This window comes from Epinephelus lanceolatus, chromosome 9 (genome assembly GCF_041903045.1).
Source record: "Epinephelus lanceolatus isolate andai-2023 chromosome 9, ASM4190304v1, whole genome shotgun sequence".
NCBI classification, from domain to species: Eukaryota; Metazoa; Chordata; class Actinopteri; order Perciformes; family Serranidae; genus Epinephelus; species Epinephelus lanceolatus.
This window is the reverse complement of record NC_135742.1, coordinates 13,726,733-13,748,304: the sequence shown is the minus strand read 5'-3', so window position 1 is coordinate 13,748,304 and position 21,572 is coordinate 13,726,733. Positions and strand designations below refer to the sequence as shown.

General features: G+C 40.6%; 2 protein-coding genes across 2 annotated transcripts; both read left to right on the top strand.

Moving 5' to 3' along the window:
* The first annotated feature begins 1,792 nt into the window (after window positions 1-1,792).
* erap1b (endoplasmic reticulum aminopeptidase 1b) lies at window positions 1,793-12,702 on the top strand. Its single transcript, XM_033620552.2, has 19 exons — window positions 1,793-2,171; window positions 2,571-3,088; window positions 3,210-3,348; window positions 4,158-4,292; window positions 4,390-4,510; window positions 5,026-5,180; window positions 5,380-5,493; window positions 5,637-5,768; window positions 5,977-6,108; window positions 6,464-6,547; window positions 7,364-7,521; window positions 7,833-7,912; window positions 8,046-8,229; window positions 8,450-8,606; window positions 9,959-10,143; window positions 10,287-10,448; window positions 10,557-10,697; window positions 11,772-11,853; window positions 12,325-12,702. Exons 2-19 carry the CDS (start codon window positions 2,595-2,597, stop codon window positions 12,493-12,495), a joined length of 2,826 nt encoding a protein of 941 aa, XP_033476443.1. The 5' UTR covers window positions 1,793-2,171; window positions 2,571-2,594; the 3' UTR covers window positions 12,496-12,702.
* A 2,628-nt stretch (window positions 12,703-15,330) lies between these two features.
* Window positions 15,331-21,351, top strand: LOC117252034 (uncharacterized). Its single transcript, XM_033618673.2, has 4 exons — window positions 15,331-15,465; window positions 19,444-19,522; window positions 20,182-20,464; window positions 20,616-21,351. Exons 2-4 carry the CDS (start codon window positions 19,494-19,496, stop codon window positions 20,733-20,735), a joined length of 432 nt encoding a protein of 143 aa, XP_033474564.1. The 5' UTR covers window positions 15,331-15,465; window positions 19,444-19,493; the 3' UTR covers window positions 20,736-21,351.
* The last annotated feature ends 221 nt before the right edge of the window (window positions 21,352-21,572 follow it).

The window sequence follows — 21,572 nt, the reverse complement described above, 5'->3', positions numbered from 1 at the left end:
AAAGAGTTTTATTTGTTATTCAGGTTTTTTACTTGAGTAATATCATATGCATGAAGTGAAATGGTTAAGAGTCCAAGAACTCTCAGATTATTTAATTTTTCACTTACTCTAAATGTTACATCACTATATAAAATCAGTGACGGTAATCATCAGTCATCTTAAAGGACTATGTGATTGATAGTGTAAGACAAGGTCAATAGTTTGCCATGTTGTCTGTGAAGATTTTCAGCCATCCAGGTCATAGCCGAGGGGCTCTATGACATGTGACCTTAACAACTCTGAAGCTCAGAGCTCACATTTGAACTCAATGACTTTCTAAGGGTTCACACCCACACAGAGTTTAAAGCCTGTGACAGCGCACCAGTCTGTTAGAACTGAAGAAGCCTCTTGGATGAGAGGGAAACGTCTTCAAGAAACTCAAGCAAGTTCAGCTGCTTACAATATAGTGCTTAAGAGTTTGCCATGTTTTCATGTCTTCACATTTAATTTTGACTTTTAACCGTTGACCACACATTTCTTCTGTGTCTGTACATTTATCGTGAAGTGTAAAGAATATGAAAATGTATTTGAAATGTATTTATTTATCCACCACTGGTGACATCATCCAACAAGTCAGCAGAAGAAAGTTTACTTTCAGGGAACCAGCAAAACTTCCATACTTCTTTGTTACTTTATTAGCATTTATTTTCTTCCATGACATGCAGCTCCACTTAGACCACTGGTTAAAAAGTATACTCAAGTTAAGGGAAAAAGTGCAGTTTTAAAAAGACATGAAAAAATACCAGTTTTACTCATGTTTGTAACTTGTTATTTGTTAACCACCCATTCTCAAATGATCCACCTGTAGTACAAGTTCCAAATCACACACAGCTGTAGGGTCCTTTTAAAGGTTGTGTGTCTTTTGATTGAAGTTTTTATAACCTTTTTTTATATGTATTATATGGTCTGAATAGGCTACAGCATAGTTAGCAAGCTATAAATCATAAACTGTGTGTTTTGCTGATGCTCATGGGAATGGGTCAAAATGGGACAGAGGCAGCGATGTAAATATGGACAGTGGAGGCAATGCGGTCGCACTGGGGCCCAGTAGAGAGTGGTTGGAGGGCCCACTATCTCCAGAGCAGAACGGACCCATGCGAGTGATTAAACCTGCCACCTCAGAAATACTCCTGTGTTCAAAGATGAACACAGGTAAAAAGTTATCTGCTACACATGCCCTCGAGAAGGCAAACCTATCTCTGTCAATGTGTCTTCTTTTCTTTTGTGAAGCAGTCAGTAGAAATCTATAATAAAATTACATGTTTATTTTACATAAACTATAAATAATTTTTTTTTTTAAATTTAATGAATAATTTCTTATTTGATTTGGTTTGTTTGTCATATACAGATTTGCAGTGATGACTGGTGATATGTATGTTGATGCTGTCCAAAGTATGAATTGAATCATGTGACGAGACTATGAAATACAAGGTTGCTGTTTTGATGCAAAACCTGGCACTAGGGCCCATCATCATACAGTGTGCACCGGGGCCCATCCTGACTACCATACACCACTGGATGGAAGAGTTTGGAAGGAAGTGTTTTCTAATTTTGCACTAAATCCTGCTGTTGGAAAAAGTACAAATAATTCAGATTGATTTCAGTTCGTTCTGTAAAATGTATGTATCTGAGGGACGACCTTCATCAGACATAAAACTACAGGAACCACTATCAAAGCAATGGCACACCCTACTGGTGAGATGTGTCATTGCAGCCCATGACAACACGGAACTTCCTGTTCACTGTAGATGTTTCCTTCTGTTTCCTACTGTGAGGTGTAGTCGCACTTGTGTTGGCAACCTTTTATAACCACAATGGAGTGATACAGTTATACAATTTTAGAAAATGTGTTTGCATTTGGACAAAAGCGGGGCGGAAGTCTTTGTAACTCGTACTTCCTGGACTGTCAAGAGAAGCTGCAGTTATGACATGTCATCCTGAAATTAAAAAAAAAGAAGCTATTTTTAATTACAGTCACGTCACCTCAGCTGCAGATCATTAAATAACCAAAACTAATAATCTGACGCAGGGGACGTTTCCTGTGGTTTCTCCCAGCATACAACACCTCCTTCATTTGTTTCACTTTCACTCTTGGATTATATGTGCGAACACTTAGTGCTGCAGATGACACGGTAAGTTCACTATATTATACATATACAAAACAAATGCTTAATGTTAAGAATGTCAGATAATAAACGATATGAGGCCTGAGTTTTGTTGAAATATGAGTTTTTCTCGACAGATATCCGTGAACATAAATGAATGGACATTTGTGTGAAATCGAAAGTGTTGCACTTCCAGCTCACCTGTCGTGTTTGTGCCTTGTTGTTCACTGTGTGTTTGATTAACTATGCAGCTTTGAGTTTTAATAAAAGTTAAATGGTTATTAAAAATGTCAAACCCAAGAAATGTGATGCTAAATCTTTTAATAGACAATAAAGTCTAAGGCTAAGACTTGTCTCTATCAACAGGCCCTCAGGAAATGAGAGTATCCCTGAACATAATCATGCATTTGTATATTTGTATTACAGGTGAGAGGATTTCCTGCTTTCATCATGTTAGCTGCACCTCTCCTGCTGCTGCTGCTCCTCCTTCCCTTCCCTCCCTCATCAGGAGCCGGGCTACCAAACCAAGGCCAAGCCAAGGATGCCCCCATAGCCACCAACGGCCAGCCCTTCCCCTGGGACCGCATGAGACTCCCTAAAACCGTCTCCCCCATCCACTATGACCTGACCATCCACCCCAACCTGACCACCCTCGACTTCACCGGAGTCGTTCGCATCCAGCTGGACGTGCACAAAGACACCAGCACCATCGTTCTCCACTCCAAGAAGCTGCAGATATCCAATGTGCTGCTCCTCACACCTGAAGGCAGCAGGCCTCTGCAGGTGTTGGAGTATCCTCGTTCCCATCAGCTCGCCCTGCTGTCAGACTCTGTGCTGACCAAAGGTAGGAGGTATGAAGTTCAGATGGAGTTCGCAGCCAACTTGTCTGACAGCTTCCATGGTTTCTACAAGAGCAGCTACCGCACCAGCACTGGGGAGGTCCGGTAGGAGCATGAATATCTTATTTTCTATATTTCTTTTAAAGGAGCTGTCTAATCTTCTCACAGCATGTTATGTTAAACATGACATCACTTTTATTTTACTATTATCTATTTTCATTATCAGGGTTCTGGCATCCACGCAGTTTGAAGCCACCTTTGCTCGTGGAGCCTTCCCCTGTTTTGATGAGCCCGCCTTCAAAGCCAACTTCACCATACGGATCACACGAGAGCCACGCCACATTGCCATTTCCAACATGCCCAAGGTACACATGAACACAGCAATATCAGTTGACTTTATTTTCCAGGGAAGTTTGGTATTTACCTGAACCCTATTTCCCAACGTTTTTGTGACTTAAGGGAGCAACAGTTTTGGGAATTGATCCAGTATTGAGCACTAATGAAACAGGGTGCAAAGTAGCCAGCCAGGGCATGTTCTACTAAAAGTGCTTGTTTCTGCCACTGACATGTGTCTGTCAGTTTATGGCAAGGATCACTACAGAGAGAAATCTTTTTGTTAAAGAGTAAAATCCTTTTTGTTCAATCAGAAACAGCCTAGAAATTGCCATCGCCAAACCCACCAGACCAGTAATTTAATCATCGTAAAACACACCATTTCAAGTTGACAGAAACAAAATAAAACCCACAAAAATTGTCTTGGTTTGTCTTTCCACTGTTGCAGCAATCACCAACTCTGGTTTGATTGAATGAACTCTTAATTCACCCAGTTATATGTGAAAATGTGCTGGCTGTTTACATTCTAAAATTACTATTTATGTAAATGGAGTCTGGTGTGTTAGGCGGTGGCGATTTCGGGGCTGTTTTGGGTCAAACAAAAAGGATCTTACTCTTTAACAAAAAGGTGTAGTGGACATGCAGTAATGTGATGGCGCAAAATGCCATGAGTGCTGTCTCGCTCAATGTAGATCAATTTCAAAAAGTATTGTTCCCATTAGTCACTTAAATACAAAAACATGAGAAAAAAGTCAAAAAATATAGAAGTTATCCTTTAAGCACGGATGAAGAATTACTTAAGTAAGAGCAGGTTGACAAAATCGAGGCCTTCATTTCTCAGGTAAAAACTGTGGAGCTGCCGGGGGGTTTACTTGAAGATCACTTCGATACCACTGTGAAAATGAGCACTTACCTGGTGGCCTACATTGTGTCTGACTTCCTGTCTGTGAGCAAGACCACCCAGCATGGTGTCAATGTGAGGAGGACAACAGACAGTCATTGTCACATAATATCTTTCCACTGATAAAACTTAACATATTGCTGTAACAGTTCTTCTCTGTGATTGCCATCAGATATCAGTCTACGCTGTGCCTGAGAAAATCGACCAGACGGCCTTTGCGCTGGATGCTGCCGTCAAGCTGTTGGACTTCTACGATGACTATTTTGATATTCCATACCCGCTTCCCAAACAGGGTGAGTGGAAATACATGTAAAAATAAAGAACTGACTGAGCTAGTTGGAGCTTTATGTTGTAATGTACGTATTTTTACTGTACTCAGCTTAAGAAAGAACCTGCTACTGAGCAGAGTCAGCATAAATGACATGCCCTCTAACCACTGAAAACAGTGTGTTAAAGTCAGAGGTCTTATGATCTGTGGTTTGTACGGCAAATGTCTGTCCTTTGTGCAGACATCCAGAATCCATCCTATCTCATGTCTTACTGTGATATGTGAGGTCACTTTGAATGAACATTGCATATATGTAAATTTAAATGTAGGCGTTTTACAGTGCAAGTGCTCTTTGCTCTGACTAGATATAACATTTGTTGTTATATACATATACATATTAAGTATACATATTAAAAATGGAAAATAAAGAGGGCGTTTCAATTCATGCAGTGTTTTTAAAGACATTAAAACAGCAATATGTTTAAAATGATATCTTAAAAAAAGCATTTGTATTCATGTGCGTGATGTTGTTCCCTGCAGACCTCGCTGCTATCCCAGACTTCCAGTCAGGTGCGATGGAGAACTGGGGGCTGACCACCTACAGAGAGACGGGCCTCCTCTTCGACCCTGACAGGTCCTCAGCTTCAGACAAATTGGGCATCACCAAGGTCATCGCCCATGAGCTCGCACACCAGGTAGCTGGCCTGCATCTGTTTTGAACTAATTGGTGCCACAGGTCAGCGCTCTGTACAAAGTTACCCAGGCTAGGACGATACAAATAGAAATTGCTCTGCTTTTATAAGGAGATGATTGATGTTGGAAGCTGCTATCTCTAAACTTAAAGATACGTCTGTATGCTAAATACTGCTTTTGCATGTTCTTCTTCCTGTCTAGTGGTTTGGGAACCTGGTGACGATGGAGTGGTGGAACGACCTGTGGCTCAACGAGGGTTTCGCAAAGTTCATGGAGTTTATTTCTCTCGACATCACCTACCCAGAGCTGCAAGTGGTGAGAGCCGAGCACAGAACGTCCAGTCAGAGCACACAAATTAGCCTGATCCTCTGTCTGCCGTACAGTATACAGTGCAGTATCCTTCTTATTTATACTAATTCAGATATTTTTTACATTTTCTGTCCTCTCTCTTCTCCCAGGATGACTTCTTCTTGGGGAAATGTTTTGAGGCCATGGAAGTAGACTCCCTCAGCTCCTCCCACCCAGTCTCCACCCCCGTGGAAAACCCCACGCAGATCCAGGAGATGTTTGATGACGTTTCTTATGACAAGGTCAGCCTCATTCTGTCAGAGCATCAACGATTTGCTGTTGTTGCACTTGGATAATGTGTAAAAGTGATAATCATTCCCAAATCTCAACCCAAATTGCAGCCAAAACAAAACATTAAAATTCAGTTAAAACCACTTCTAAAAGCACAAATTCACACAACAAAAAGGATTTAAATTGTTAATTTTCAGCATGCCTGTGTTTGTTTTTTAGGGAGCATGTATTCTGAATATGCTGCGGGACTTCCTGACGCCTGAAGCATTTGAGATTGGCATCATCCGATACCTCAAGCGCTACAGCTACCAGAACACTGTCAACAGTCATCTGTGGGAGAGCCTGACTAATGTGAGTAATGATGTGTGTGAGGGATACACCATAATTACAATGCTGAAATTATAATACCGATCCATTTTAGTGAGGTGGACTCTCAGAGGTTAGAAAATGGTGCTGTAAATTTGGATTTTGTAAACCAAAATAAGTCAGCTGTAAGGAGTGAGGCCAGTCATGTAAGTAATGGATTTGTCCTGGACACCTGTGCATGAGTGTTTTTGCCTGTTTCTCAGCTTGTCATAAAAATATTTTTTGAAGAAAATTTGCCATAGTTCATATTCCTGCTCGTGTACCCCTGAAGTATCAGTAGTACTGCCAGTGTTGGTGCTGTTTTGATTCACTGCTAAAGTTTTCTGTGTCTCTCCTCCAGGTCTGCAGCTCAGATGGTCTGGACGAAAGCCGAATGAAACACCAAGAATTCTGCTCCAAGCGCGATGTCCAGTCTGGAGCCTCTGTAAGTTTCAACCAGGTCCAACAAAGCACTTTGACTGAGCTAACAAACTCTTGTTATCATAGCTACATTAACATCAGTAGGCTTAAAGGGATAGTGAAATTCCACTCTGATTATTTAAAGGGATAATGCACCCAAAAATGAAAATTCAGCCTCACATCCCTTGCGGAGATCCAAGGGGAGAGTGGGTGTCCAAGTGTCCTGAAGCTGAAGGCGGTGCCCATGTCTCACGGTCTCGCGCAAGCGCACACATGTGAACGTGGTGCACAGAGAGGCAGTTAGAGCTGCAGGCTACAATGAGGCTAAAAACAGAGATCAAATTACATTTTTCCAAACAACTTTTTATGTCGGAGCTTCAGGACACTTGGATCACTATGGACAAGCAGTATGGAGATATTTTGTGGTTTCAATTATGTGTTTTTGGACGTTTGAATCTGGAGCGCCGTAAGCTTCCATTAGGTGGAGTTGTGTTGCTACCCCCTCTCCCCTGGGATCTCTGCAAGTGTTGCGAGGACTCTAAAACTTCACCTGAGCCTCCATCAGCATATGGGTGAGTAGATAATGGCTGACTTTTCATGTTTGGGTGCACTATCCCTTTAAATAATCAGAGTGGAATTTCGCACTATGTATTTTTTATGATCACCAGCAGAAATCTTTAACATACATGATTCTTTACAACATACTACACAAATTTAGTATTTCTGTATTTCCTAACTGTTTCTATAGTACCTTCATGTAGCTGTGTCACATATCTGTCACTGTTTATGATGTTAATTATTGTGTATCTATGTGTGTGTGTATTTGTGTTTGTATATGTAGAAATGGTACTCCGATGATGAGCTGGATGTCAGGGCCATCATGGACACCTGGACGCTGCAGGAAGGCTTCCCACTGGTCACTGTGGAGGTCAGAGGTCGTGAAGTCAGGCTTAGTCAGGAGCGTTACCTGAAGACAGACGACCCCTCCCTCACTGAAGGGTAAAATGTCAGATTGAGAGTATTATGGCAGATGACATGCGTGCACAGTCTCAGTCATGGCAGACATCCCTTTTCCTGCATTTGAAGTAAACTTTAAACTTTAAAGTGTCGTTCTCTATACGACCACCAGATTGTGTCAGAGGGAGGAATTTTCAAATACTGCACATGCTTTAGTAGAAACTTAACGCTACACCAGCTGAACAGCTCCATTCTGGATGTATTAGTGTAGCAGCATCTGAAGTCTAGTTTCAGTGGGTGCTCCATTTTATTCAAAATTAGTATTTTTTTAAATGATCATTTTGTGTTGTTAGATTCCTTTGGCAGATCCCACTGACCTACATGACCAGCGCCTCCAACACTGTCCATCGCTTCCTGCTCAAAACAAAAACTGGTGAGTGTGTTGCTCAGTCAGTGTGATGAGGCTGATTTTTATATTGCTGTATTTATATTCTTTATCCTTTATTATTCATAAAAAAATTAACGCTACAAGTCCTTGTCAATCATGGTTCCTCTCTTTCATGCAGATGTCCTGTACCTGCCGGAGGAGGTGGACTGGGTGAAGTTCAATGTGGACATGAGCGGCTACTACATGGTTCACTATGCAGGCGAGGGGTGGAACTCCATTATCAAACTGCTGCAACACAACCACACGGCCCTGAGCGGTAACGACCGTGCCAGCCTCATCCACAACGTCTTCCAGCTGGTCAGGTCTGTTAAAAGATCTGACAATAACAGTTTCATCTGCTGTTTTTCTGCATCACAAAATAACTGTAGTTTCAGTGAAGGAGCTGAATTAAAATCCAGCGGACAGTTCCCATAAGAAAAAGCAATTAGCCACATACCATCATTGTCATAGAAAAGGGAGTGTTGGTAATTTAAATATTTAAAATAAACTTAAATTAAATGTTTGACCTGTCATGTGTCACAGTACAAAGACGGTGAGGCTGGACACGGCGCTGGAGCTGTCTCTGTACCTGTCCAAAGAGACTGAGATCATGGCCGTGACTCAGGGCTTTGGAGAGCTCGTACCTCTCTACAAACTGATGGAGAAGAGAGACATGGCTGCTCTGGAGAACCAGATGAAGGTAAGTGAAGGCAGCATGGCACAAAACAGACCATGTACTTTTATAAAATGCATAAAGTCTTGCATACCAGTCTGCCTTCAAGTAATAATCTCGAACATTTTCTGTGGCTGTGGCGACATTCCTGGAAGAAAATCAGTAGTGGTGCACAGGTAGTGGCGGGTTTTCCGTTAACCAACAGTGGCTGGTCTGCCAGAGGGTAGAAGGAGATAGCACAAGAGGCTCACTCTTTAAAGGGATAGTGTACCCAAAAATGAAAATTCAGCCATTATCTACTCACCCATATGCCGAGGGAGGCTCTGGTGAAGTTTTAGAGTTCTCACAACACTTGTGGAGATCCGAGGGGAGAGGGGGTAGCAACACAACGGCACACCTAACGCCTGACAGCGACCCAGATTAAAACGTCCAAAAACACATAATTGAAACCTCAAAATACCTCCATACTGCTTGTCCTGAAGCCCCGACATAAAAGGTTGCTTGGAAAAACGTCATTTGAACTCTGTTTTTAGCCTCATTGTAGCCTGCAGCTCTAACTGCCTCTCTGTACACTGTGCTGACGATTTTGTGGTTTCAATTATGTGTTTTTGGACGTTTGAATCTGGGGCGCCGTCAGCCATTAGGTGTGCAGTTGTGCTGCTACCTCCTCTCCCCTTGGATCTCCGTAAGTGTTGTGAGGACTCTAAAACTTCACCAGAGCCTCCCTCGGCATATGGGTGAGTAGATAATGGCTGAATTTCCATTTTTGGGTGCACTATCACTTTAACTCACGTGTGTGTGAAGCAGCATATTGTTTTTTCTGGTTTCTGCTAGCGTAGCAAGCAAAAGGTTATTATGGCCAAACAAACATAGAAAAGAGTGATGACTACAGATGCTGAAACTTCAGAAACAAGTGGAAACCCAACTGCCCACTGACTGCTTTTACTGGTGCATTGCTGCATTTTATGCCTCATTACTGCCACCTGTTGATCAGTGGAATATTGTAAAACCACTGGCAGGAAGGTGCATGTGCGTCCGTGTGCACGAGACAAACAAAAAGCCCACTTATGGAAAAACTGCAACTAGAAGTCACTAACTCCACAAGGAACCTTTAAACTTCTAGTGCTGCTTCTGTGTAGAAAGAAAACCATCCACACTTAGTCATGGTTCTCTGCGTAAGCACTGGAAAAGCCTGGAAAACAATGGACTGTGCACATGTTGTATAAGCAGAGTGCTCCTTTAACTTCTGGCAGTTTAAACAAAGCAAAATTCCTCTCAGGAACCAGAATACAACAGTTCAATAAAAAATTAAGTTAAAACTTGACTGAGAATGGACTGATTATGAATAAGTTCATATACCGACTGCATGTGTTTCTCAGGGCTACATTGTGGATCTGTTCCGGGGGCTGATCGCTCGGCAGGAGTGGACTGACTCTGGATCAGTGTCTGAGCGAGTGCTGAGGAGCTACCTGCTGCTGTTCGGCTGCGTCAGGAACTACGAACCCTGTGTGGCCAAAGCCACCGAGCTCTTCAACAAGTGGAAGGACTCTGACGGCACCATGAGGTCAGTGGTGATAAAATAGCGCACGATTCTTCCTCACAATTACTGTCTGTATACTGAGCGTTCAATTTTTATAAGCACTTGTATGTAGGGATGAAATGTTTTCAGATAGTTGTTACTGAGCTGGAAACCTTCCCTGTCTTTAGCCTCCCTGTTGACATCACCATGGCCGTGTTTGTGATTGGAGCTCGTACACCAGAGGGGTGGGACTTCCTGTTTGAGAAGTACCGCACTTCACTGCAAATGTCTGTAAAGAGCCGCATGAAGACTGCAATGGCCGTCAGCCCACTGCAGGACAAGCTCCAATGGTGGGTCCATTGTATTACACTTCTGGGAGCATTTAGTTTCCCTTTCTTTTTACACTCACTCCCCACTGTTACTATTTTTTTATGTTCACCTTTTATCTCCGTCTACAGGATGATGGAGCAGAGCCTCCACGGGGAGATAATGAAGACGCAGGACCTCCCAGACGTGATCGTCTCCATCAGCAAGAACCCCCGTGGCTACAAACTGGCCTGGGACTTCCTCCGAGCCAACTGGCACACCCTGATCAAGAAGTCAGTCAGCCCATCATACATGTCATACATATCATATACATTCCTCTCTTTTACACAAGTTTTGCAACTATATGTAATCCAAGAGCGTTGGGCAAAACATATTAAAACAAGATCATTTTAAAGGGACGGTTCACCCCCAAATCAAAAGTACATATTTTTACTCTTACCTGTTGTGGTATTTATCAGTTTGGATTATTTTGGTGTGAGTCTACAGGTATCTGCTGTAAAGTTATCGGCCTTCTCTCCAGGATAATAGAACTAGATGGCACAACTTGTGGTGCTCAGAGCGCCAAAAAATACATTTTAAAAACTCCATAATCGACAGACCCTGTTGTGAGCAGTTTCATGTAGGAACGATTTTCTCTCTCCCAAACTACACCAGCCAACCGTATCACCACACAGAGGGAAGCGTGCATCTACTGCTAGCTTACCTAGCACAACTGAGCTAACAAACATTACAGCTCAGCTGAGGAGGATCCCATTAATGTTTACATCTCGCATTGTCATGAGCATGAGCCTCTCGTCCATGCGTAGATGCACATCTCTCTCTGTGCGGTGATGCAGTTGGCAAGTGTAGTTTGGTTGAGGGAAAATAGTTCCTTCATGAAACTGCTCACAACAAGGTCTGTGGATTATCTTGAGTAACCAGGTCATGATTTCTGGAAAGAGACATTGTTGCTGAGTTTTTCAAATGGCACCACAAGCCAGGTGTCGTCTCGCTCCATTATTTGAGAGAAGGCAGGATTATGGCCGATCTTCACGGCCAATATCTCCAACACTCAGCAACTCACACCAAAAATATCTAGATTGATAAATAGCACTACAGGTAAGAGGAAAAATATGTCTTTTTGATTTTGGGGTGAACTGTCCCTTTAAAAAAAATGATGTCATACAATTCCTGTAGATAGTTAAATCACCTGCATCTAAATTTCAGTATTTTTGCAGGCAGTCAGTTGTTTTTGAGAACTCCATAAGTTGGCTTTTGTTCGTATTGAGGTCTTAAAATGCTTGTTTTCCATGAAATGTTAACAGTTACTCTGAATTTTGAACTTTGTCTCTGCTTTGATGCCACAGATTTGACTTGGGCTCAAGCACCATCTCATACCTGGTGACTGGGGTGACCAACCAGTATTCTACCAGGGAGATGTTCGATGAGGTAAGGAGGGCTGTGTTCATACTTTTGGACTTCCATTACTTATGTCTGTTTACAGAAAGTGTTTGCTCTTGCCACAAGAATGTGGTTATGTCCCTCAATTTTTTTTTGTCTTCTATCTTTTTTTAAATGTAATTATCTTCCTAATATATATGAGCTATTCAAACACAAAACTCTTATTAAATACTGATTAAAATGATAAACATAATTAGTAGCCTAGAAGAGCAGCTTGTAAATCAGTGTGGTGAGAGCTGGTGACTACTTTCAACAGCAGCGTGCCATTCTAAGTAGCTAAATACAGTACATTCCTCTGAATCTGTCACTTAGTAACTGTAGAAATTAAAATTGTGCATTGTCTGACTACACAGAATTAACTTCTTTGCTCTTGGCTAGCGTATTTATTAAATCAGTTTTGCCGAAGTTATCTCAAATATTGGACATGTTTATAAGTCTACCTACCCTGTATGTGCTCAGGTACGCAGCTTCTTTGGCTCTCTGACTGAAGAGACGGGCTCAGAGATGAGGTGTATCCAGCAGGCTTACGAGACTATCGAAGATAACATCCGCTGGATGGACGCCAACCTTCCTGTGCTGCAGGCCTGGCTGGACAAACGCAGCCACAGAATTGTGCATGAAGATTTATAGCTCCAGGAAAGTTTGGACAGTTGCGTTGCTTAAGACAGAAACTACAAGAGGTACGGTTGCGAGCACAGCTTGAAGCATCTCTTGGAGTCAGACTTAAATCACAAATTTGATGACTTTACATTTGAAGCAAAAATTAAAACAACCTTAAATTTCAATTTTTAACTTTCCCTCTCCAAACATAAAGATAAAAAACAAAACAAACAAAAACATGTGAATGCTGTGTCATGCATACTTTTAATTTCCCCTTACCTGACTGACCTGACACTTAGGACTTAATTGTGACTTGCAAAACAATGACGTTCTGCCACCTCTGTAAACTAAAGCCTCAAACTGTTGTTTGATGGAGATGTGTCTCAGGTTCAAGAGATCTAAGGTAATGTAGATTTCTTCAAAGAAGCCGCAAATGGTAAAGGTTTGAGGAGGTGACATGAGTGAGAAAAAAAGCAGAGTGAAAGCACTCTTGACACCCGAACATTTGTGTGCTCAGAGCTGACTGTGTGTGTTTGTATGTTTGTCGGGGTGTGTGTGTGTGTGTGTGTGCATGTTTTTTTGTTTTTTTGTTTTTTTTGTTTGTTTTTTCGTGAAGTGGGTGTGGGTGATGTTAAGATTTAAAAAAAAAAAAAATTAATGCAGGGTTTCCTGTGTGAAGTTAATTTTCATCAGTGCTGCGTTATGAATGCGGAATGAATAATGTACGTTGTTGTACAAATAGTAAATATTATTTAGGCATCAGACCACTCCTTCTCACCTATTGTAAACAAAGCCAAACATAAATAAATAAAAGGAAGGAACATTCCCTTCAGGAAGAAAAGGCTGCCTCTAACCTTCTGTAAAAATGCTGCAGCTGCACCGTGAAACAATTGTTTGTAACAAAATTTTCCATAATGCACTTCTTAGACTTTTGCACAGTCAAAGGTGTTGAACTGTAATCAACATAAATATTTTCAAAATTCAAGAACACACTGCTGTAAGATCAGATCAGATACAATTTCTTTGCACTATTTGCTTAAGTTTCCAATATTGGGAACATGAATTCTGACATCACTGGACTCTCTTGGTAGCATTTTTAACTTTGTTGAAATTCACGAATAACTGGCAAAAGAACGTGCATCATCAGGTTTGTTACAAAAAAGTCTTTGGTTTTTGCAACACAACAGTGATTGCCTTATCTTTATGCTACTGTAAAATCATGTGTTGGCCAGGATTCATGGAAATTCAGTTATTTTGTAAGGATGGTATGTGTTGGTTTCATTAGATATTGGATTAATAAAGTAAATTTGACTAAATTTCTATTAGTATTTTTGTTTTTTTATTGTATTGTAATATTTTTTATCTCAGTAATATTGTTAGCCTTTGCATGTGAAGCCCTGGGAGTTATATGGCTGTAACCTTTGTACCTTTCCAATCTGATCAGCCAGTCAGACACTTTGCCAGCAGTAAAAATCACGTATCCAGGCTTGGGTGGTGATTTTACAATCTGTTGAATCACCTGTGTTTCTACGCAGCCACACGAAACACACACTGGCACAGTATAAATAAAAACTAGAGCAGGAGGCTGAACAACTCCAGGAGTGCTTGTCTGTAAAGGGGAACAATTTGGCCGATGACAACAGTTGCATGTCAAGTCTCTGAAAATGATGTCACCTCTGATAATGTCACAGTGAGGTGATCAGGGGTTATCTCTGCTTGGGTTTGAAGACTACAAATTTTTAACAGAAAGCCTGCTTGGAAAACAGACGTGGCGTTTATAATGCTGCAGTTAATTGCAAGTCAATGTGGAGTCAGTATTCCGGACTTCAATCTGATTGTGTTTGAGCGCTTCTGCTCTGGAAAACATGGACGTCCACAGCAAACTGATGTTTCTATGACAAGGTGCCAAGCATAACAGTGTGAGCCACCACAGCCAACAGCATAAAGCTGTGTGTATTGGTTTAGTTTGGAGATGGAGACGCATGGGTGCTGAGTTGCATTATGGTAAATGTAGGATGCAGAGGTTTTGGAGGCTCGTCACTGTGTCCGTCTTTTGCAAGTGCCCCTCCTTTATGGAAGTGCAGTATTAAACTGCTGGAGTGCCCCTTTAAACCTGATCCAATAACAGTAATAATAATTAGTTAAATAAAAGACACAGCGCTCAAATTTAGTCACAAAAAGATCCCATGAAGTCATGCTTTCACCCTGCTAAAGCTAAGTGGGTCAAGTTTTGTTGTTTTTTTTTTTTAAATAAATTGGCATGACCACTCTCACCAATCTCATGAGGGTTTACGTGCACACATGGCTCAATCTCTGTCTACTGTTCCCTCAGGATGTTAGGAGAAAGGACAAAGTGCTTTGGCAGTGTCTCAGACCAAAGATAAAAGAGCGGTGTCTTCACCTGTTGCTTTGACTCTGGAGTACCAGTATTGACTTTTTCCTCAAGTAAACACAGATTAACCTCAAAATATAGGTTCGCTTGACTTGGGAAACAAACGTTTAGCCTCTCAGTTCCAGGTTATGAATGTTTTTTTTAGGAGTTTTAATCTGCTCTTTTTTTCTCAGGCACCTTATCTCTCAGCTGAGGCCTTGTGGAGGAAGGTAGCTGTTACTTTAAATCCTCTAATGCTGCCATAAATTCTTCTGATGGACCTTTAGCACAAACTAATAAAACACACCTACCAACTGATAAAACACACACACACATACATTAAAATATGTGAGCATATATTCATACAAATAACACTTATGTTTAAGAGAAGCATAAGTTTAAACACAGTTAATAAAATAAAGACTGCTTTAGTTTCTGAGGGTGTTTCAGGGGCTGATATACATACTGGGCTTTGAACTCACTTCAGCGCCTTTACACACACACACATACACACACACAAACAGACACACCGCCCCCTCATCAGAGCACCCACAATAGAAACTGCACTCTGCTCCAGTGAGTTTTCCCTCCCAGTCGCACACCTGAAGAGACACGTCTCTGGACTGAAGGTAAGAGCCTGGAGTTTGTCTTTCTGCTTCCTGTCTGTGAAATGTGGAGCTGAACTACTGAAAACTGATCAAATTTAATCTGATGATCTCAAAGAAAGTTTACTTGGAGCCATTTGTTTGTTTAGTCAGTATTAACAGACGTGGCACCTGGTCCAATGTGCTCACTGATCATGTGATGTGAATTTTGACCTCTCCTAACTCGATTTCTGTGGCTTTTTTTTTTTGTTGTTGTTGTTGTTTGGTTGTCTTTGTTTAATTCAGCACTCTATTCTATTCTAAGAACATAAATAATTAGGTAATGTTTAGGCCACTTGAAAATATGGACAGGGTTTTTGTTTCCCTCTGCGTACAGATTAAACATCATGTTGAGGACTTGATCCAGCTAAAATCTGGAACAGTCTTTCTGAAGATGTGAGACAGGCCTCTACTCTGACAATGTTCAAATCTAGGCTCAAAACAGCTCTATTTCACTGTGCATATGACTGAAAGGATCTTATCTGCACTCTTCTCTTTTAAAGTTCATTTTATAATGATTATTTATGTTTTTATTTTGTATTGTGATTTTAATGCATTTTCTTGTTCTGTAAAGCACTTTGAATTACTTTGTGTACGGATTGTGCTCTACAAATAAACTTGCCTTGCCTTGCCTTGCCTTGCCTTGCCTTGCCTTGCCTTGCCTTGCCTTGCCTTGATCCGCACTAAGAGTTCAGGCGGCAAAGGCTGAACGTTCAGTCAGTTCTGATCAAAATCTGTCTCCTTCCTTGAGAAGCTGATGCTAGCACACATCAAAACATTGATTGAAATCTGTGATAAACGCTGAATATACAGCCGCACAGTTCCTTGTAATTTCCACCTCGTATGACAGGAAGTTAAGCAACAGTATAGTAGCAGTTACAGCTTGATAACAGTGAGTTGGTTGCACTGTAGGTTAGTAGATCCTGAGGCAGGGAAATGTGTCCCATGTGTCTGGAACACTTTTTGGGGTGTTGATCTGAAGCTGTTTAACGCTCATTTGATATAAATGACATGAGCAGTGCTTTACCTGTGACTAATCTGATGACTAATAGCATGTGACAGTCTGACTGCTGACCTGATTGGTGTCATTTTGTTGCTGTCCTGTGTCCTTGTTGCTGTCCCAAAACAATGTTGGGTCAGATTACTTCAGTTACTACTAAAGTGTAGGAGATTATTAGAACGTATTAGTTATTATCTTCTGCTATTAGTTAGCCCACATGTCTTTAACTATTTTTTCCCTTTTTTTCTATCGTTATTTAACTGTGAGTGTATTGGTTGTTTATATCTTTCATATTTTTCTTTATTTATTTTCCCTTTAACACTGACCGAAAAATGTTTTTGTAAGGAACTGTAAACTAAAAAGCTAATAAGCTGTTTATATGAAAATGGGCTTGAAAAAATAATGTATGAAAAAATAAAATAAAATATTAATAATAAAAAAAATCATGTAATCAGTTACTAAATACAAATTACATGGCATTTTTTGTTAGTAGTAATGCAAATTTATGGATTACAAAAAAATGATGTAATCTAATCTGAATTTTGTATTACTTTAAACTCAAATATTGAAAATATTGCACCTTAGAATTAAAAAAAAATGGCCGTAGCCACAAACATTGAAGTTCCCCAAACATTTGTTTTGTCTTAAATATCTGAAAACATTTTCAGTGTAAATAAAAGCAGTTACAGTTGGTCACATCAAATTAATTTTGTGGCGAGGGCAGTAAGTGGAAAAAGTAGGAAGAGGACCGTCAGCGCCCTAGGAAATACTTTTTCAAGAACCTTAAATTGAGTTGAAAATTAGAGACAGGGCACACAGACTCGTTACTGAAACAAGGACAGAGACATGATGTCGAAATACACCAAATGTTCTACTGAAATGATCAAAATAAGCCAATAGGCAGGTCTGGGGCTGCATTCACTCGCACTAAATGCTTACCCTGAAACACACTGCATTAACGAAACATCCCACCACAATTACGGCGATGAAGTGGAGCATGCATCTGAGAAACCCTCAATGTCAGACATGCTTTTCATGAGTTATATAGAGCATTGGTTATCACGTAAAAAATATTGTAATTTCAAAATTCCCATATTTTCAAGACAGAATCAAAAATATAATCAAGTTATCCTTGGTAATGTAACTATAATCTGATAAAACAATGTTTATAGTGACTTATTTTACTTATGTTGTGTGCCCTCATCATGTAATCCAGATTATATGTAGCCTACTTTATTACTAACCAACCCTGTCTAGAACATTAGCTTTTCATAAACCAAGAACAGCCCACTTTTTAGCTTATAACAATACAGTTTTCAGGTAATAGGCCTTTCTAACAGAAATCATTTTCACTTGTCATAATAGGAAAAGCACAGGTGTAGCTATTAATGCTAATAATGCTGTATTAAAGTGTCAGTGAGAGTGACAGTGAGCATGCAGGATACAAGGATCCTGAAATCAAAGCAGCTAAATGGAATTCAGCCATCATTTATTTCATTATTTACACCTGTATTGTTCCTTCTGTGCCATGTCAAAATTCCTTATGTGAAAAAGGCCTAACCTAACCCTAACCCTTCTTAGTTTATGACAAATTCAAGAACAAGGCTCAATAAAATTTAGACCACACCTTATGCTGTGCCAGGCTTTGACATCAACACCTGACCTCCTTATAAACTATTACCTTAATATTCCTGTTGATGACCTGACAGGTTCCCAAGCCTAGTGGAACAAATGCAATCATCAGATCTTTGCATAATAACACCAACCCTAAACGTTATGAGGTTACTGCGGGCGAAACTGTCCTCCAGTGAGAGATCTATAAGTCTAGTATCTCTCCACCTAGTACAGACAGGCAATAAAATACTCTCGGATCATGGTGTCTTGGACAAAACATTTAGTCTTAAGTTCAAAGTATATCTTTGTGTTGGTCAGGTGGAGGAAAACAAATGTGGAAACTTTTGCATCATGGCCACACCTTAAAACAGTAATACAAGGCGAGCATGTTTCCAGTCTATAAAGTTAATCAGCTATCATAGATGGTATAAAAATGAGAGACATAGTTACCATGATGTCACCCATTGGTTTGTAGACTCCTGTTCTGAAGCCTTGAGTTTGGCCGTCGCCATCTTAGATTTTTGGAGCTAGAAGACACCGTGTTTGGACGAGAGGGTGGAGCTACCTTAGTGCTAGCTGCCAGCTGCCAGCTACAGTCTATAGTTAAATGTGATAATGCTAATGCTAATTTTCACTTGCAAAAACAGGCTTAAAACCACTTAACCAAAATGGACCTAGCATAAAAACTAAACATCCAACTCCAACTCCTGAAAGCATCTTTTAGTACAAACAAAAACTGAACAAGATGTTCAGATAACTTTCATCAACAGAAAACACAATAAAATAGCAGCTAACAGCTATGGCTACATCTTTACTCAACCACTTACTTACCAAATTGTATTTAGCAGCAAGGGTCTCCTAGTAGAGAAGGATTGGCAAAATATTCCTGAGCTGCACAACATTTGCTGCATCCCGTCGGCCATCTTGGTTTTGAGAGCTGTGTGTTGCACTTACAACACCTGGCCAGTGGGTGGCAGTGTATGGCATCACGTGCTAGGGTCCACTGTAGTGAATTACATGCAACTACAGTATCAAAACCAATGCACATACAAGAAAAAGGCTTTTAAATTGCTGTACACTGTAGTGACAACTGTGCGTGGAAGGGTTAGCCAAAGTTGTCGCAACTTATCAACCGATGGCAACCACCTGTCACTCAAAGTAATTGGTTATATCTGCCATAAAGACTGGTATTTTGGGATTGCCTGTGTCCTGGAGCCAGCCTCATGTGGCCATTTGAGGAACTGCATTTGCTCTTCAGCCCCTGACATTGCCGCTTGGCAGCTACATGAATGTAAGGGTGTGATGGATGGCTGTATCAGTATTAAATGTTGTGCCTGTTTCCCCTTCAGGTTTATTCCGTGTTTTTCGGACTCAGGAGTTTATCCACAAAGCTCCGAGGATGCCATTTGACTACATTCCCATTCTAGAGTAAGACGCATTTCTTTTCATCTACAAGTTTCTTTTAATTCATCCCTTTTGTTTTGCTGACCTTACTTCGTCATTTGATGGTCCCACAGAGCCAACAGCTGGATGTGCTGTATAAGATTGAGAATAACTGAAAAATTGAGTGCTAACCTTGCTCTTTACCACAAACTGAGCTTGCACATTTGATGGAGGTGGCAACAATAGAAATAATTCTATGACTTATTCAATGTTTTATGTTATCTGGGCTGTGTATTACAAATATAATGTTCATTTTCTGTGCCAAAAAGTCATTCAGAGACAAAGAAATGTACAGTATGTTATCCTACATATGATGTTACATAGGGTTGGGGTTCGCTAGAGCCCAGAGAGGTATAAACTCTACTAGAAGACATTTAGATAAACTTATTTGGAATTTGAAAGGCATGTAAAAATCCCTTATATTTCATTATGTGTGTTAACTGCACAGGTGTTTTTGCATTGTAGTTCAATTTATTTTCAGAGGTTTGCGGTTTTATTTATTTATTTTTCTGTATTTTTTGGCTCCTGTCTTTCCTCTCACTCATCCATCTCCCCGTTGACACTTCCTTCGTTACCTTTCTCTTTCCTCTCTTCATCTTCCAATGTTTTTCACCCATCTCCTCCACCTCTACTGTCTCTTCAAGGATCTTCCTGGGCATGCTGGGCTTCGGCCTCTCCATCATGTTCTGCACGACCTTCTGCAGGGCGTGCAGTCGCTACAGGGAGGAGCAGATAGAGAGGGAGGTGTGGCGTCGCACTGAGCAGGACGGGCGCCCTCCTCCAATATATTTCATCCCCTTCCATGGGAGCATGTCACACCAGGACGGCGATGACCACCCCAGGGCACCTCGATATAGCCAAGAGAACCACACACCACCACAGTATAGCAATGCAGCCTACAGTGGGCCCCCACCTTCCTATAATGAGGTGATTATGGCACAAAATGACACAAATAATCATTCTGATTTTGCCTACAGCTCTTTTTGCCTTCAAAATTTACTGTAAAATGAACATTTACCTCAGCATGTGTTTTCTGGTATTCAGATTTTAACTTTGCATTTCTGTCTGTGTGTTTCAGCTTGGATTGAAGCCTGAGGATCTTCCCCCTGCTTACACAGAGTACAGCGTCCCTGTGTATCCCATCACACCTCCACCTCCCTCGGACATGGTTCAACCACAAACACAGTCACAGCAATAAACCAGGACCATCACACTGTGGCTGTGTTGAAGTTATGGACAGTGTTGTTTACTGAACTGCCTCACGGACTTGAGTGAGCTGACACTGGAGTTTATAAAGTTTCAAAGATTTTTTTTTTATTGTGAGCTTGTGTTTTTTATTGTGATAATGAATGTGATGATGGGACAGAGGGGATAAAAGCTGCAGAAATGGCACCATGCTCAAAGCTACAACACCAGTACATTCTACGAGCCACTAAAGTACTTAAGACCCATTGTAGATTTTTATTTGATTCTGTCTGATGATTGTTAAAATGGGATCCTGTGCGCATCACTCCCTCACTTGTTGTTATCTTGAACAAGGAGGTTTTGCTTTTGGTCGTGTTTGTTTGCATTTCTGTCTGATGTTTTGTTTGATATCTCAAAAAACTGCTTTAAAAGTATTAATGGAATTGGTGTAATTTCAGGTGTGAATGTGAATCCAATGGTGCCACTGTGTGGCCATTTATGAAGCACTTTGTTTTACTCATTTCTCTTGAATCATGAGGAGTGGGTGCCATTTGTCTCTCCCTGGATTCCTTTTACCAGTGTGTATTATTGTCTGCACGGAATTTCATTAAACATTTTCTCACCACTTCTATCAGTTTATCTGATCTACACAAAATCTGGTACTTTATATGTTTGGATGAATGGTTAGCACAACGTGATTTATTTAAATATGTAGACCATAACTTAATGTTTTATTCATACAAAACTCAAGATATTCACAGACAAGATTTAGACATTTGCAAAAATCATGAACATTATCACTGATTTAGGATCACTGTGTATTGTTAGGTGTGTTTTAATACAAAATCTG

Bases quoted from the DNA above. Each gene is read 5' to 3' on its own strand.
- erap1b (XM_033620552.2), top strand. From the start codon at position 2,595: ATGTTAGCTGCACCTCTCCTGCTGCTGCTGCTCCTCCTTCCCTTCCCT. The intron at 5,181-5,379 runs GTAGCTGGCCTG...CTTCCTGTCTAG, and splicing joins CCCATGAGCTCGCACACCAG to TGGTTTGGGAACCTGGTGAC. The intron at 7,913-8,045 runs GTGAGTGTGTTG...TCTTTCATGCAG, and splicing joins CCTGCTCAAAACAAAAACTG to ATGTCCTGTACCTGCCGGAG.
- LOC117252034 (XM_033618673.2), top strand. From the start codon at position 19,494: ATGCCATTTGACTACATTCCCATTCTAGA. The intron at 19,523-20,181 runs GTAAGACGCATT...TGTCTCTTCAAG, and splicing joins GACTACATTCCCATTCTAGA to GATCTTCCTGGGCATGCTGG. The intron at 20,465-20,615 runs GTGATTATGGCA...TGTGTGTTTCAG, and splicing joins CCCCACCTTCCTATAATGAG to CTTGGATTGAAGCCTGAGGA.